This window comes from Furipterus horrens, unplaced genomic scaffold (assembly GCF_987537825.1).
Source record: "Furipterus horrens unplaced genomic scaffold, mFurHor1.1.pri manual_scaffold_8, whole genome shotgun sequence".
NCBI classification, from domain to species: domain Eukaryota; kingdom Metazoa; phylum Chordata; class Mammalia; order Chiroptera; family Furipteridae; genus Furipterus; species Furipterus horrens.
Genome location: NW_028327178.1, coordinates 51,652,400 through 51,667,483, shown reverse-complemented (window position 1 = coordinate 51,667,483; position 15,084 = coordinate 51,652,400). Strand labels below are relative to the sequence as shown.

Genomic DNA, 15,084 nt, shown 5'->3' with positions numbered 1-15,084 from the left:
TCAATTCCCACCGCCTCTGACAGCCGGCGCGGGAAATGGACGCACTTGCGCCCTCAGAACTCCCCTTTCCAACACAGACCAGAGTGCACGCTCTAAAGTCACCACCCACCCACGCCCTCCCAGACAACGCCCGTCGGCCTTCGGGGACCAAGGACAAGTGCCAGGCGCGGACAGTAGCGCAGGCAGCACCAGGAGGCGCCCCCGCGGGGCCGCAAGATGGCGGCGGCGGCGCCAGAGCCGGGGCCCTCAGCTGCCACCGGGCAAGCGCGCGCACCGAAGCGCGAGCGAGCAGGAGAGGGAGAGGGCCTGGGCGTCGGGCAGGCCTGCCGAGGGCCTAGGCGAGGCGCCGCGGGAGAAGGAAAGTGCTGGGGCGTGGGGGAGGGGACGCTCACTCGGGCCCCGGCCACAGACATTCTCTCCACACCCGTCATCCCCCCCAAATCGAGCCCTCCACCCGTCCTACCTCAATCAGGGCCTACCTTCTTCCTGCCTACCTTTGAATTTGAGGTCTGTGGGAGGGTCGAGGACCAGGATCTGCTCGTGCTTCGCCATGGCCCCAGAGGCGGACGCCATCGGAGAGACAGCGCAAAGCGGGGGCGCGCCCGCTGCGGCGGTTTGCTTGCCGGGGACGGAGAACGACGGCGGCGACGGCTCGGACGAGCTCTAATATGGGGACAGTTTACGGCTCCCGCACCCAAATGCCTGCCGCTATGTCCCTGGGTGGGTGGACCGCCTGCTAGGTCAGCAGCTCCGGGTCTCACAACTGACTCAACCCCACACCAGCCGCCCCGGCCACGCGCACTGCGACCCACGGCGCCCCACGTGACGACTTCGTGCCTACGTGCGCGCCCCGGCAGCTGGGAGCCACTAGCGCTCCTCCCGCCCAAGAGTTCCGCTCTACGCGGCGCGGCTGGTGCGCGTGCGCTCTCTCGGCCTCAAAGCCTCCGGGAGTACAGTCCAGCTGTCAAGTGAATGGGCTTGGGCAGGGGGCGGAGCTAAATTCCTTGGGACCCATGCGCGCGCACCGCAGGGCAAAAGGACACAATCCTCGATCACGTTTTAGCTCCTAATACAGTTTTATGAAACCGGAGGACCCGCCATGGCAGTGCATCGCTACCTTCTAAGAGGGAATCCCTGATAAAGGGAAGGAGTAGTGAGACTCAGACTCAGACTCATTTACAACAACTCCCAGCATGCTCCATGCGGGGTGGAGGTTCCGCCCAGGGCCTGGTCCATTAGCGAAACTGCACGGTGCTTGCTGGGAATTGTAGTAGTGTTTGTGGGACGAGGGGAAGAGAATGAGATCCTTTGGAGGCAGGTTGGGTGGGGCCCGCTGACGCTTTTTTGGCTCTCAGCGTCTAGATAGCGCTAAGGGGGGAGGAGGGGGGTGAGAACGAAACAAAACTTTGTGGAAACCATGAAACCATGCCGGGATTTTCTATTTGCTTTCTAATTCTATCCGTCCTTCTATCGGTAGAGGTGAATTCTCTGCTGTATTCCAGTCCTACCTCTCCTGCTTCCTGAATTCTCTCCAGTGATACAAAAGCAGATGAGGAAACACACCTTGTGTTAGAAGCAAACGTGTCGTTGGGCACATCTGACAAGTCATACGTAATCAACCTAGGAATAAAAGTCAAAATCTACAGCGTTCAGTTATAGTCTATTCTGAGTTCTGGTTAATGATAGACCCAAACCAAAACAGCTGTCACGTTCACATATTGGAAATTAATTCCATCTGCATCATTTATAGCATGTAGTAAACTAAGCTAAAAGAGGAAAATCCCAGCAGTGAAGTTGCTGACAAATCTTTAACCAATTGCCCAGGTGATCGGGCACAGGAACATTAAGTGAAATAAATGAATGTGCTGTATATAAACCTTATAGTCCTAACTGAATTTAAATCCCTAGAAGCAGCACAAAACAAAGGACATGTTGGTGCTGCTCCCATTAAGGAGTAGCCCGGGTTGTCCAGAAAACAGATGAGACAAAAGGAACAGTAGTCTAAGCATGGTCACAAAGTCCAAGATTTCACCTGCAATCCAGGTATCAGAGCTCAGCTAAGAATAGCTTTCCAGAATAGCTAACCTAGCATTCACAGAAGTTTGTGCTTGCTACGTACGACTAATGAATGTATCTTCAGCCATGAAAAACCTCAGAGAATAGGAGTGCTTAAAAAATTTGAAAAGCAATTCTAAATTCACCTTTACTTTGTTTTTTATTCACAAAAATTATTTTCAAATTTCAATTACAGTATCATTAAAAATGAATACAAAATTTATATGTTTATAAAAGGGGAACTTAAAGTTTTTTATGTTTAGATTTACTGCGTTTATTCTCAAATGGTTATCAACGTTTTTTAATTGTATTTTTCCATTACCATTTATCCCCCTTAAACTCCCTTCCCCTCAACCACCACACTATTGTCCATGTCCGTTTGGTTATCAACTTTTTCCTTTTTGCTCATTCAAGTTGAGATTGACATTCATGCCACAGGATGGTATCCTACATATGTTTAGTTGTGAACTGACAAGACTAAAACTAACACAAACTCTCTTTTTTCCCCTTGCTTAACAAATCTTATCCATGGGCAACTTAGCCTTGACTGAACTAGTTCCACCACAGCTAGGTGGACATTTCTCCTATCGGAAGCATAAGGGAATCCACAATCTGCAAACAGCCAACTAGTAGGTATAGCATGCTGGGAAAGTTACCAGTCACTCCTTTAGGGGACAACGACTGCCCATTCACCCTGAGTTCAATGGCAAGCTGAAATTGGATGTACGTATTCTAGTTTCCCAGTCTACATATCATGAAGACACCTCCGCTCATTTAAGACATAACCTTTGGAATCAACTTTTTCTCTTCTCAATATTGCTTCATAGATCATATATTCTTAATATCTATATGAATATAAGTATGTGGTAATCTAAGAATACATGAAATGTCTTTGGAGTAATTCTCTTATTTAGTTTTGGAGTATTGTATTTATCATAACTCAGAGCCCTCCTGAATCATCTGTCCATCACTAAATAGTGCACTATTTCAGTGGTTTGTGCTTGGGTATTTATTAATACCTTCCTAATAACAGTTCAAAAAACTTCATAAACATCATCACATTCTACTCAAAACCTTGAAATAGAAAGTGTTATTTTTATTGTTTTTTAATTATATTTTACTGATTATTCTATTACAGTTGTCCTAATTTTTTGCCCTTTGCTCCCCTCCACACAGCAACCCTCCCATTCCCTCAGGCAGTCACCACACCATTTATTCATGTCCATTGGTCATGCATATAAGTTCTTTGGCTACTTCGTTTCCTATACTTAATCCCCTCACCTCTCCATCTATTCCTCCACACCCCCTTCCCATCTGGCAACCATCAAAACCCACTCAGTACCTATGATTCCGTCTCTGTTCTTCTTGTTTGCTTAGATTGTTTTTCACATTCAATTGTTGGTAGATATGTATTTTTTGCCATTTTATTGTTCACAGTTTTGATCTTTTTCTTAAATAAGTCCCTTTAATATTTCATATAATAATGGTTGGGTGATGATGAGCCCTTTAGTTTTTTTTCTTGTCTGGGAAACTCTTTATCTGCCCTTAGATTCTGAATAATATCTTTGCTGGGTAGAGCAATCTTGGCTATAGGTCTCTGCTTCTTGTGACTTGGAATATTTCTTGCCAATCCCCTCTAGCCTGCAAAGTTTCTTTTGAGAAATCAGCTGACAGTCCTATGGGAAGCCCCCTGTAGGTAACTAACTGCTTTTTTCTTGATGCTTTTAAGATTCTCTTTGTCTTTAACCTTTGGCATTTTAATTATGATGTGTCTTGGAGTGGGCCTCTTTGCATTCATCTTGTTTGGGACTCTGTTCTTCCTGGAATTGCATGTTCACCAAGTTAAGGAAGTTTTCTCTCATTATTTTTTCAAATAGATTTCCAATTTCTTGCTCTTTCTCTTCTCCTTCTGGCATTCCTTGATGCAAATGTTGGCTCACTTGAAGTTATCTCAGAGGCTGCTTATACTATCCTTGTTTTTGTTTTTTGTTTTTTATTCTTTTTCTTGTTGTTGTTCTGATTGGTTCTATCCGTCCTTATGTTCTAAATCAATGATTTGATTCTCAACTTCATTCATTCCACGGTTGTTTCCCTGTAAATTGTTCTTTATTTCAATTAGTGTATGCTTCATTTCTGACTGGATCTTTTTTATACTGTTGAGGTCCTTGAATATCCTTATAACCAGGTTTTGAACTCTGCATCTGATAGACTGCTTGTCTCCATTTAATTTAGTTCTTTTTCTGGACTTCTGATTTGTTCTTTCATTTGGGCCATGCTTCTTTGTCTCCTCATTTTGGCATCCTCCCTGTGTTCATTTTTATGTATTAGTAGAGTTTCTCTGACATCCAGTCTTGGTAGCATGGCTTAATGTAGTAGGTGTCCTATAGGGTCCAGTGGCACACTTTCACCCAAGCTGGGTACTCGAGGTGCACCCTTCATGTGGGCTTAGTATACCCTCTTTTTGTAGTTGAGTCTTGATTGCTGTTGGCGGGTCAATAGGTGGGATTTACCCAGGCCAGTAAGCTTAAAAGACTGGCTGTGACCACTGACCACCAACTTCCATCCTCCATGGTGGATCAGCTATGCAGGGGTAGGGGCGGGGTGCTGGTGCTCTAATGTGGTCTGTAGGCTCTGGGGTTTCCCGGGTGGTGCAGGCCAAGGTCATCCCCCACCAGCATTCTTCCCAGTCCACTCTGAATAAGCTATAGAGCAATCTGAGATGGCTTCTACTGGTGCTGAACTTGGAGATTCCCAGACAAAGTCAAGCTATGAATCTAAGCTTGCTGCTGCTAATGCCAGGCCTGGGCCAATTAAGAGGTATGGTAGCTAGGGCTTACTGAGGTTGGCTGTTGCTTGTTTGATAGGATTTAGGAAGTGTTGAAGCATGAGCCAAGACCGGCAATTCATATGGAAAAGTCATGGTTAACAGTTTGGGTGGGCCCATAAGTTGGGTGGGATGGAGTCTCAGTGGATATCCAGGGTGGGGCAAACAGTGCTATCCAGGTTGATGGAGCCTCAGATATGGCATCTGCCTGCCAGCTCTGTGGCTCTATGTAGTGAAAGTTCAGAAAGGGGACAATGGCCTCTGCCCACTGTTCTCTGCAGGAGAAAGGTATCCCCCAGCTCCTGCCTTGATGCCAGACATTTCAGTTCCTTCTTCTATGCCACTGGTGCCTTTCAAGCTACTACCCCAGTGCTGGGGCTCAGAGGGAGTGACTCTGAGTAAGTCTATGTGTGAGTTGGGTTCTTTAAGTGGAACTACTTGGGACTCCAGAAGTTTCTTCCACCTACTCAATCCCCACTGGTCTTTGCAGTCAGAAGTTGTGGGGACTTATCTTCCTATCACTAGAACCCTGGGCTGCAGGACCTGGTGTGGGGCTGGAACTCCTCACTCCTGAGATATCCCTCCTAAATTTTTATCCACCACATGTGGATGTGGGACCATCCCTTTCCGTGTCTGTCTCTCCCACCAGTCTGGAAGGATGTGTTGTTGTTTTTTAAATCCATAGTTGTAAGACTTCCATTCAACTCGATTTCTGATGGTTCTGAGTGGTGGTTGTTTTTATTTTTAGTTGAAATTTTTGTGTGGTTGTGCGAGGAGGTGAGCCATGTTTACCTATACCTCCATCTTGACTGGAAGTCTGTGTTACATTTATTGTTAAATATGGAAATGAAAACAAGTGAGACCATTTCTTATCAATAGTAGAGCTAAACTATGGGGAGAAAGTTACCCATTTTTTCATTCTGTGCCTTTTTACTCTTTTCCAAGCCACAATAAAATGACAACCAAAAGTGATTAAGGCAACAATTTACAATGTAATTGACTTCTCTACTGTTTAACAGCTAAGCTAGGACTTGAGAAATACGGGGCTTAATGTTCATTGCTCTTTTTACATCCATTGATGCAGCATATAGAGGTCTCCTGAGTTATTAGCAAATATGTATATATACACTTAAGCTTATGTCTCTAGCTTCCAAGTTTTCCTAAGTCTAAGAGGTATGAAGGCCTTAAATATTATGTCAACCTACTTGAACTGCTAATAATATTCACCTTTGGACAGATTATCTCTAATGGTTTTGGCAAGGATGAAAAACAATCCAGTTTCCAGTATACTCAGTGACAAAGTATACCATCTTCTTCTTTATAGTTCAACATTTTAAACTTTACTGTTGAGGTTCTCTATAATCATGAATATGTTTATGATCAATTCTCTGCATAATTCAATTCAGTAAATATGTAAAGAGGCATACTTTCTGTAAATATTGAGGCAGTAAAAGAGTACAGGATTTGGTTCTGAACTGCTGAGTTCAAATCTTCTTCTCTATTACATGGTCTTCAGAACCTACTTCACTGCTCTGTGCCCATTCTGCCTCTGGCAACTAGGGAGGTTAATACCTACATCCAAGGTTTGTTATGAAAATTAAATGAGTTAACACACAGGAAGAGCTGAGAATAGTGCCTGGTTCCAAGATTGTTACCTCATTAATGTTAAATGTTAAGTTATTGTTATGTGCCTGGCAAAATGGTAGGTGATATAGTGGTGAGCCAATAAACATGGTATTAACCCTTACAGGCTGATATTCAAGCAGGAAAGACTAACATGAATGCTTCTTTGCAGCTAAGATTCTGTTGTTGAAACAAGTGCAGCCAGTGAATTACACTCATGTGATATTGAAAAGTTATAAGTGAGATAGAAAAGGCCAGTATTCTGTGCCTTCTGGCTGTTTTTCTGCTGAGACAAGAGCACAGAGACTTGAGGCATTCCAGCAGCCATGTACTAGCTTCCTGGATATCAAGAGGCAGTTAGTTGTTGCAGAGTCAGCAGAAGCAGTGGCTCCTTCTTGAGTCCAGCTTCCTGTTCCTTGGGTCAGGAGTAAGAGGTGCAGCCTCAAAGGCGGCAGCTGCCTTGGTTGTGCAGTTCAGTCTTGCACTGTGAGGCATTCCTGGAGAGCCTCATCTAGAGCCTGCCCTTTCACCCCTCCCCAAAATGTTATAAGCACCTAATTTCCTTTATTGTGTTGCTTCCTGCTTCTGATATTAGAGTGCTACAGAGACTCGGGTGTCAGGGATGCCAAGAGTGGATCAAGAAGGAGGTCAGCGGTGTAAAAATCTGCTGAATTGTACTGTAAGATGAGGATTGGAAACCTTTCACCTGGCACAGTAACAGGATGCTGGGGCAAACCTAATTGAAACAGTCACACAGAGCTCTTTCTAAAAGAGATAGATATGCTAGAGAGTGATAACTGAAATATGTGCAAGGTCAGCGCATATCACAGGAATACAAAGCCTGTATCAATGTCGTTATGTTGGTGGTGCTTCTTCTAGCACATTTGTCAGATTTCTGTGAAAAATATAGATTCCAAGAGAAGACAGATGGAAGCTTCACCAGGTAAAATCAAGTCTGGAAGAAGAAGAGTTAAGCCCTGGCTTCTGTGGCTCAGTGGATTGAGCCTCGGCCTGTGAGCCAAGTGTCACTGGTTCGATTCCCAGTCAGGGCACATGACTAGGTTGCATGTCAGGTCCCCAGTTGGGGTGTGAGTGAGAGACAACCACACAGTGATGTTTCTCTCCCTCTCTTTCTCCTTTCCCCTCTCTCTAAAAATAAATAAACAAACAAATAAATTATTTTTAAAAAAAGAAGAAGAGTTAAAAAAAAGATGTCCTGGGGATTTTTGTTTGTATGACCACTTAAAGCAGTTAAAACTATAAATTAATCACATCTCTGTATATGAAAAATAGTTTGAATGTTTTTTCTGAATTAACCTTTTATACTTTAAAAGCAATATGTGCTTATTATAGCAAGAGACACAATCCAAAAACAAATTAATAACTTTCCTCTTTCACTTCCTGATTTCCACTCCAAAGAGGGTAACCAATGTTAACTCCTGGGTTGTGCATCACTCCCCAACTTTACCCATTCTTATAAAAATATAGCTAGTTTGTTTTGGGTTTTTCCCAAGAACTCTAACATATTTCTATGAAATTGCTTTATTCACTTAACAGTATATTATGGATATCTGACCAGGTCAATTGGCATAGATCTAATGCAGTCTTTTAATAGCTGAATCCTTCTATGGAACCATTTGTTCCCTATTGGTGAATGTGTAAATCGATTTAGGTTTTTTATCACAACTAACAGCGCTGCAGTAAACATCCTTATCCTATCCTTATCATAGAATGCATTTATTTTCACGGGGAGGTTCCCAGTGGTAGGACCACTGGATCAAAGATATTTCCTCTATCACCCTAGTCAGTGTAACTCAGTTGGTTGTAGTATTGTCCAGTATGCCAACAGATTGGGGGTATGATTCCCAGTCAGGGCACATACCTAGGTTGCGGGTTCAATCCCAGTCAGGACATATATGGGAGGCAACAAATCAATGTTTCTCTTTCACATCAATGTTTCACTCTCCCTTCTTCTTTTTCTAAAATCAAAAAATGTGTTTTTTTAAAGATATTTTCTATTTCAAGATATACTGCATACCATTTATCCAAAGGATTGTTGTAGTTCACACTACTATCAGGAATGTGTGAAGGTGTCCATCTCCTCAATCCTCACCAAATGTAGATCCCACCCCACACCAACAGCAGAAGAAGGGCCTTATATAAGTATCCTTAAATTGTTTGGGTCCATAAATTTGGCCTCCAAACATCTCTTCTTTTTAGTTTAATTTTATTTCATTTCATTTTTTAATTTTTTATGTTATTTTTAAATTTATTGTCAATATCATTGAGAATGGCTTTTTTTTTCATTTTTTTTATTGTTCTATTACAGTTGCCCCATCTTTACCAATTGCTCTCCCCTGCCTCACCCACCTCCCCCTGTCCTACAGTCAGTCCCCATCCTGTTGTCCATGTCCATGTGTCACTCATATTAGTTCCTTGACTAGACCTTGCCCCTTTTCCCCCCCTTATCCCCTTCCCCTAACCCCTCTGATCACTGTCAGTCTGTTCTTTGTTTCCATGCCTCTGGTTCTTTCTTGCTCATTTGTTTGGTTTGTTCATTAGGTTCCTGTATTAGGTGAGATCATACAGTATTTTTCTTTTGCTGCCTGGCTTATTTCACTAAGCATAATCCTCTCCAATTCCATCCATGTTGTCACAAAAAATAGGAGTTCCTTATTTCTTTCTGCTGCATGGTATCCATCATGCAAATATACCATAGTTTAGTGATCCACCACACTGATGGGTACTTAGGCTGTTTCCAGCATTTGACTATTGTAAAAAGGTCCGCTATGAGCATAGAAGTGCATAGGTGCTTCTGAATTGGTGTGTCAGGATTCTTTGGGTATACAGTAATCCTAGCAGTGGAATCATTGGATCAAAAGGCAGTTCCATTTTTAATTTTTGGAGGAAATTCCATACTATTTTCCCCGGTAGTTGCACCACTCTGCATTCCCACCAACTGTGCACTAGGGTTCCATTTTCTCCACATCTTTGCCAACACTTGTTGTTTGTTGATTTGTTAATGACAGCCATTCTAACCAGTGTGAGGTGGTAGCTCATTGTGGTTTTAATTCACATCTCTCTGATGGCTGGTGATGTTGGGCATTCTTTCATAGGCCCTAGGCCCTCTGTATATCCTCCTTGGAGAAGTATCTGTTCAAGTCTTTTGCCAGTTTTTTAATTGGATTGTGTGTCTTCTTGATGGTGAGTCATATAAAATCTTCATATATTTTGGGGATCAAACACTTCTCTGGGGTATCATTGGCAAATACTTTTTACCATACGGTTGGTTCCCTTTTCTTCTTGCTGATGCTTTCTTTTGCTGAGGAGAAACTTTTCAGTTTGATGTAGGCCCATTGGTTTATTCTTTCCATTATTTCCCTTGCCTTAGGAGATGTATCAGTGAAAATATTGCTTCGTGGGATATCTGAGATTTTACTGCCTGTGTTGTCTTCTAGGATTTTTATGGTGTCACATTTTACATCTAAGTCTTTTATGCATCTTGAGTTTATTCTGGTGTATGGTGTAAGTTGGTGTTCTAGTTTCCTTTTCTTTTCTTTTTTCTTTTTCTTTTTTTTTTTTTTTTTGCATACCCCTTTCCAGTTCTCCCAACAGCATTTGTTGAAAAGGCTATTTTCACTCTATTTTACGCTCCTTCTCCCTTTGTCAAATACTAATTGACCATATAGACCTGGGTTTATTTCTGGGTTCTCTATTCTGTTACATTGATCTACATGTCTGTTCTTATGCCAGTACCACATTTTTTATTACTGTGGCCATGACATGTAGTTTGATATCAGGTATTGTGATTCCTCCTACTTTGTTCTTGTTTCTCAGGATTGCTGAGGCTATTCAGGATTGTTTTTGGTTCCATATAAATTTTTGAACTTTTTGTTCTAGGTCTGTGAAATATGTCACTGGTATTTTAATAGGGATTACATTGAATCTGTAAATTGCTTTCGGTCGTATGGACATTTTAATGATGTTGATTCTTCCCATCCATGAACATGGTTTATGCTTCCATTTATTTGTATCTTCCTTAATTTCTTTCTTCAGTGTTATGTAGTTTCTAAGTAGAGGTCTTTTACCTTCTCATTAAGTTTATTCCTAAGTACTTTATTTTCCTTGTCGCTATACAAAATGGGATTTTTTTCTAGTTTCTATCTCTGATATTTTATTATTGGTGTATGGAAATGCATTCAATTTCTGAATATTGACTTTGTACCCTGCTATTTTGTCAAATTCACTTATTAGGTTGAGTAGTTTTTTCGCGGATTCTATAGGGTTTTCTATGTACACTATAATGTCATCTGCAAATAATGGCGGTTATACTTCCTCTTTTACAATTTGGATGCTTTTATTTCTCTTTTTTGTCTGATTGCTGTGGCTAGAACTTCCAAGACTATGTTGAATAGGAGTGGAGAGAGTGGACATCCTTGTCTTGTTCCTCAACTTAGGGGGAATGCTTTCAGTTTTTCCCCATTGAGTACAATGTTGGCTTAAGATTTCTCATATATGGCCTTTATTATGTTGAGGTATGCTCCTTCTATTCCTATTTTGCTGAGTGTTTTCATCATAAGTGGATGTTGTACGTTATCAAATGCTTTTTCAGCATCTATTGATATGATCATGTGATCTTTGTCTTTCATTTTGTTTATGTGGTATATTACATTTATTGATTTGTGAATATGAAACCATCCTTGCATCCTTGGGATGAATCCCACTTGATCATGGTATATAATCTTTCTAATGTGTTACTGGATCCGGTTTCCCAATATTTTGCTGAGGATTTTTAGCATCTATGTTCATCAGTGATATTGGCCTATAGTTTTCTTTCCTTATTGTGTCTTCATCTGGTTTTGGAATTAGAGTAATACTGGCTTCATAGAAAGAGTTTGGAAGTTTTCACCCTTTTTAAATTTTTTGGAATAGTTTGAGCAGGATAGGAGTTAGTTCTTTTCTAAATATTCTGTAAAATTCACATGTGAAGCCATCAGTCTAGGGCTTTTGTGTGCTGGGATTTTTTTTTTTTTTTTTTTTTTTTTTTTTGCTGCTTATTGTCTAGTTGTTTTTGGTCTGTTCAGGCTTTTTACTTCTTCTTGATTCAGTTTTGGAAGATTATATGTTTCCAGAAATTTGTCCATTTCATCTAGGTGGTCAGATTTCTTGTGATCTAGTTGTTTGTAGTAAGTTTTTACAATCCTTTGTATTTCTGTGCTATTGGTTGTGATTTCTCCTCTTTCATTTCTGATTTTGTTTATTTGGGTCCTCTCTCCTTTTTTCTTGATGAACCTGGTTAAAGGCTTGTCAATTTTCTTTATTTTTTCAAAGAACAAGATCTTGGTTGTATTGATCTTTTGAATTGTTTGTTTAGTCTCTATGTCATTTAATTCTGTTCTGATCTTGATGATTTCCTTCCTTCTCCTTGCTCTGGGCTTTGTTTGTTGTTGTTCCTCTAGTTCTTGTAGCTGTAGGGTTAGATTTTTTTATTTGAGACTCTTGTATCCCTTTTAGGTAGGCCTGTATTGCTATGAAATTCCCTCTCAGTACTACCTTTGCTGTATCCCATAGGCTTTGGGCTGTGGTGTGTTCATTATCATTTGTCTCCAGAAACTTTTTATTTCTTCCTTGATGTCATTGTTAACCCAATCATTATTTAATAGCATGTTATTCATTCTCCTGAATTTGAATGTTTTTGAGTTTTTTAATGTTTTTGAGTTTTTTCCTTGAGGTTGGTTTCAAGTTTTCAGCCATTGTGATCTGAGAAGATGCTTGATATAATTTCAGTTGTCTTGAATGAGTTGAGGCTTGTTTTGTACCATACCCTGTGGTCTTTCTTTGAAAATGTTCCATGTGCACTTGAAAAGAATGTATATTTTGCTTCTCTGGGGTGAAAGGTTCTATATATAGCAATTAAGTCCATTTGATCTAGATTTCAATGCCTCAATATCCTTGGTGTATTTTGCTTCAAGAATCTGTCCATTGTTGATAATGGGGTGTTAAACTCCCCTACTATGAGTGTGTTGCTGCTGATATCCTTCTTGTAGTCTTCCAAGATTATCCTTATACATATGTGTGCGCCTATGTCAGGTGCATATATGTTTACCAGGGTTATATCTTTTTGATGGATTGGTCCCTTAAGTATTATGAAATGTCCTTCTTTGTCTCTTTTTATGGCCTTTGTTGTGAAATCTACTTTATCTGGTGTAAGTATTGCTACTCCCACTTTTTTTCATGTCCATTTGCTTGAAATATCATTTACATCCCTTCACTTTCACTCTATGTAAATCTTTCATTCTGAGGTGGGTCTCTTGTAGACAGCATATATGTGGGTCATGTTTTCTTATCCATTCAGCTACCATATGCCTTTTCATTGGAATATTTAATCCATTTACATTTAAGGTTATTATCGATAGGTACTTATTCATTGTGATTTTTTCCCCTTTTACCTGTGTTCTTCTCGCTCTCTCTTTCTGTTTCTTCATCTTCTTAAAGCAGTCCCTTTAGCACCTCTTGCAATGCCAGTTTGGCGGAAATGTATTCTTTTAGCTTTCTTTTGTCTAGGAAACTCCTTATTTCACCTTCCATTTTGAATGAGAGCCTTGTTGGGTAGAGTAGTTTTGGTCGTAGGTCTTTGTTTTTCATTGCTTGAAATATTTTTTGCCATTCCCTTCTGGCTTGTAGTGTTTCTGCTGAGAAATCCATTGATAGTCTTATTGGAGCTCCCGCATATGTTATTTGCTGATTCTGTCATGCTGCATTTAGGATTTTCTCTTTGTCTTTGAATGTTGCCATTTTAATTATGATGTATCTTGGAGTGGGCCTCTTTGAGTTTACAGTAGTCCCTCGCTATATCACAGTTCACTTATTGCAGCCTCACAGTATCGCGGGATTTTTAAAAATATTATCTTTAATTATTTATCACGAATTTTTTGCTATATCACGGGATTTTGCGGTACTGTATATGTATGTTGTTAAAGTTACATAGGTTTAAGAGTGTAGAATAGGAGGCAAAAACACACAGGAGACTTCCGGCCAAAATGGAGGCCTAGACTGATACACTTCATCTCCCTCCACAACTAAGAAGGAATACAACTACTGCAAAACCATAAATAACCAGAAGTTCCAGAAAATAAATGAAAGTCCAACATATGAAGTTATAAACAAGTGATGCTCATCCGGACGGGTAGGAGGGGTGAAGCCAAGACGGCGATGGAGGCAGGATAGCGGTAAGCACAGACATCTGTATTTAAGGGAAGGCGAGAAGCACCTGGGGAGCACCCCCAGCTACAGACCAGACCCATCAGCTTGCAATTCCAACACCAGGGAAGGCAGACCCCCACTGCTTCGGATTGTGAGGGCCGGAGGACGTGGGGATGCAGAAGAAGGCTCCTGGTCTCTCAGCAGAGAGTGAAGGGCAGGAATCCATCTTGGACCCCACCCACACACAAAGCACCACAGCGTGGTGAGAAGGGTCACCCAGCTGAGACGAGTGCACAGGATTCTGCCCCCTGTAGCTTAGGAGGTGTTACAGCCCTGCCCAGGAAGCAAAGGTGAACACAAAACTGTCAGGTTGGCAAAGATCATGACAGAGATCCCGGTGATGCAGCTGACCAGACAGCAAATATCTAATCTAATGAAACATCAGAGAGGAAATCTTTCTGAGGCACAGTTCAGAGATTTGGTTATAAAAATGCTTACAGACCTAACAGCAGCTCTTAAACAAGATGGGGAAGAAATGAAGGCTAGTCCTGCTGAAATAAACAAAAATACATATGAAACTAGTGGTGAGGGAAAGAAAACCAGGGATCAAATCTACAAATCAGAGCATAGAGAAGGAACAAACAGTCAACCAATGCAGAAAGAGGAAATGAAAAGTGAGGAAAATGAGGAGAGGCTCAGAAACTTATTGGACAACTACAAGCGGGCCAACATCTGAATTATAGGGTTGCCAGAAGGTGAAGAAGAAGAACTAGAAATTTAAAAATTATGTAAAAAGATAATGAAGCAGAACTTCCCTAACTTGGGGAAGGAAATAGACTCACAGGTCTAGGAAGCACAGAGAGTTCCAAAAAAACTGGACCCAGGGAGAACCACACCAAAACATATTACAATCAAAATGTTAAAACTTAAGTATGAAGAGAGAATCTTAAAAGCAGCAAGAGAGAAGACGAGAATTACATACAAAGGGGTCCCAATAAGACTATCAACTGATTTCTCAAGAGAAACTCTTCAGGTGAGAAGGTACTGGCAAGAAATATTCAAAGTAATGAAAAGCAAAAACCTACAACCACGGTTACTCTATCCAGCAAAGTTGTTATTCAGAATAGAAGGGCAGAGAAAGTGCTTCCAGGACAAAGTAAAACTGAAGGAGTTCATCAGATCCAAACCACTATTATATGAAATGTTAAAGGGACTTGTTTAGGAGAAAGAGGATCAAAACTATGAACATTAAAATGAAAACTGTATCACAACAACCAACAATAGAAGCTAAGGAACTGAAACAAAAGCAAGCTAAGTAGGCAATGAGAATGGGAAAAGAATATAGGTATGGGGAACATTATGGGGGGAGGTCAGCAGGG

At 41.1% G+C, this 15,084-nt stretch overlaps 1 protein-coding gene across 1 annotated transcript in view; it reads right to left on the bottom strand.

The window, feature by feature from the left end:
• VAPA (VAMP associated protein A) overlaps positions 1-829 on the bottom strand; it is a 43,302-nt gene extending 42,473 nt beyond the window's left edge. The window contains exon 1 of the mRNA XM_090285815.1: positions 495-829. Within this exon, the coding sequence (XP_090141941.1) occupies positions 495-573 (79 nt within the window). The 5' untranslated portion in view covers positions 574-829. The remainder of the gene's footprint in view (positions 1-494) is intronic.
• Between the last annotated feature and the right edge of the window lie 14,255 nt (positions 830-15,084).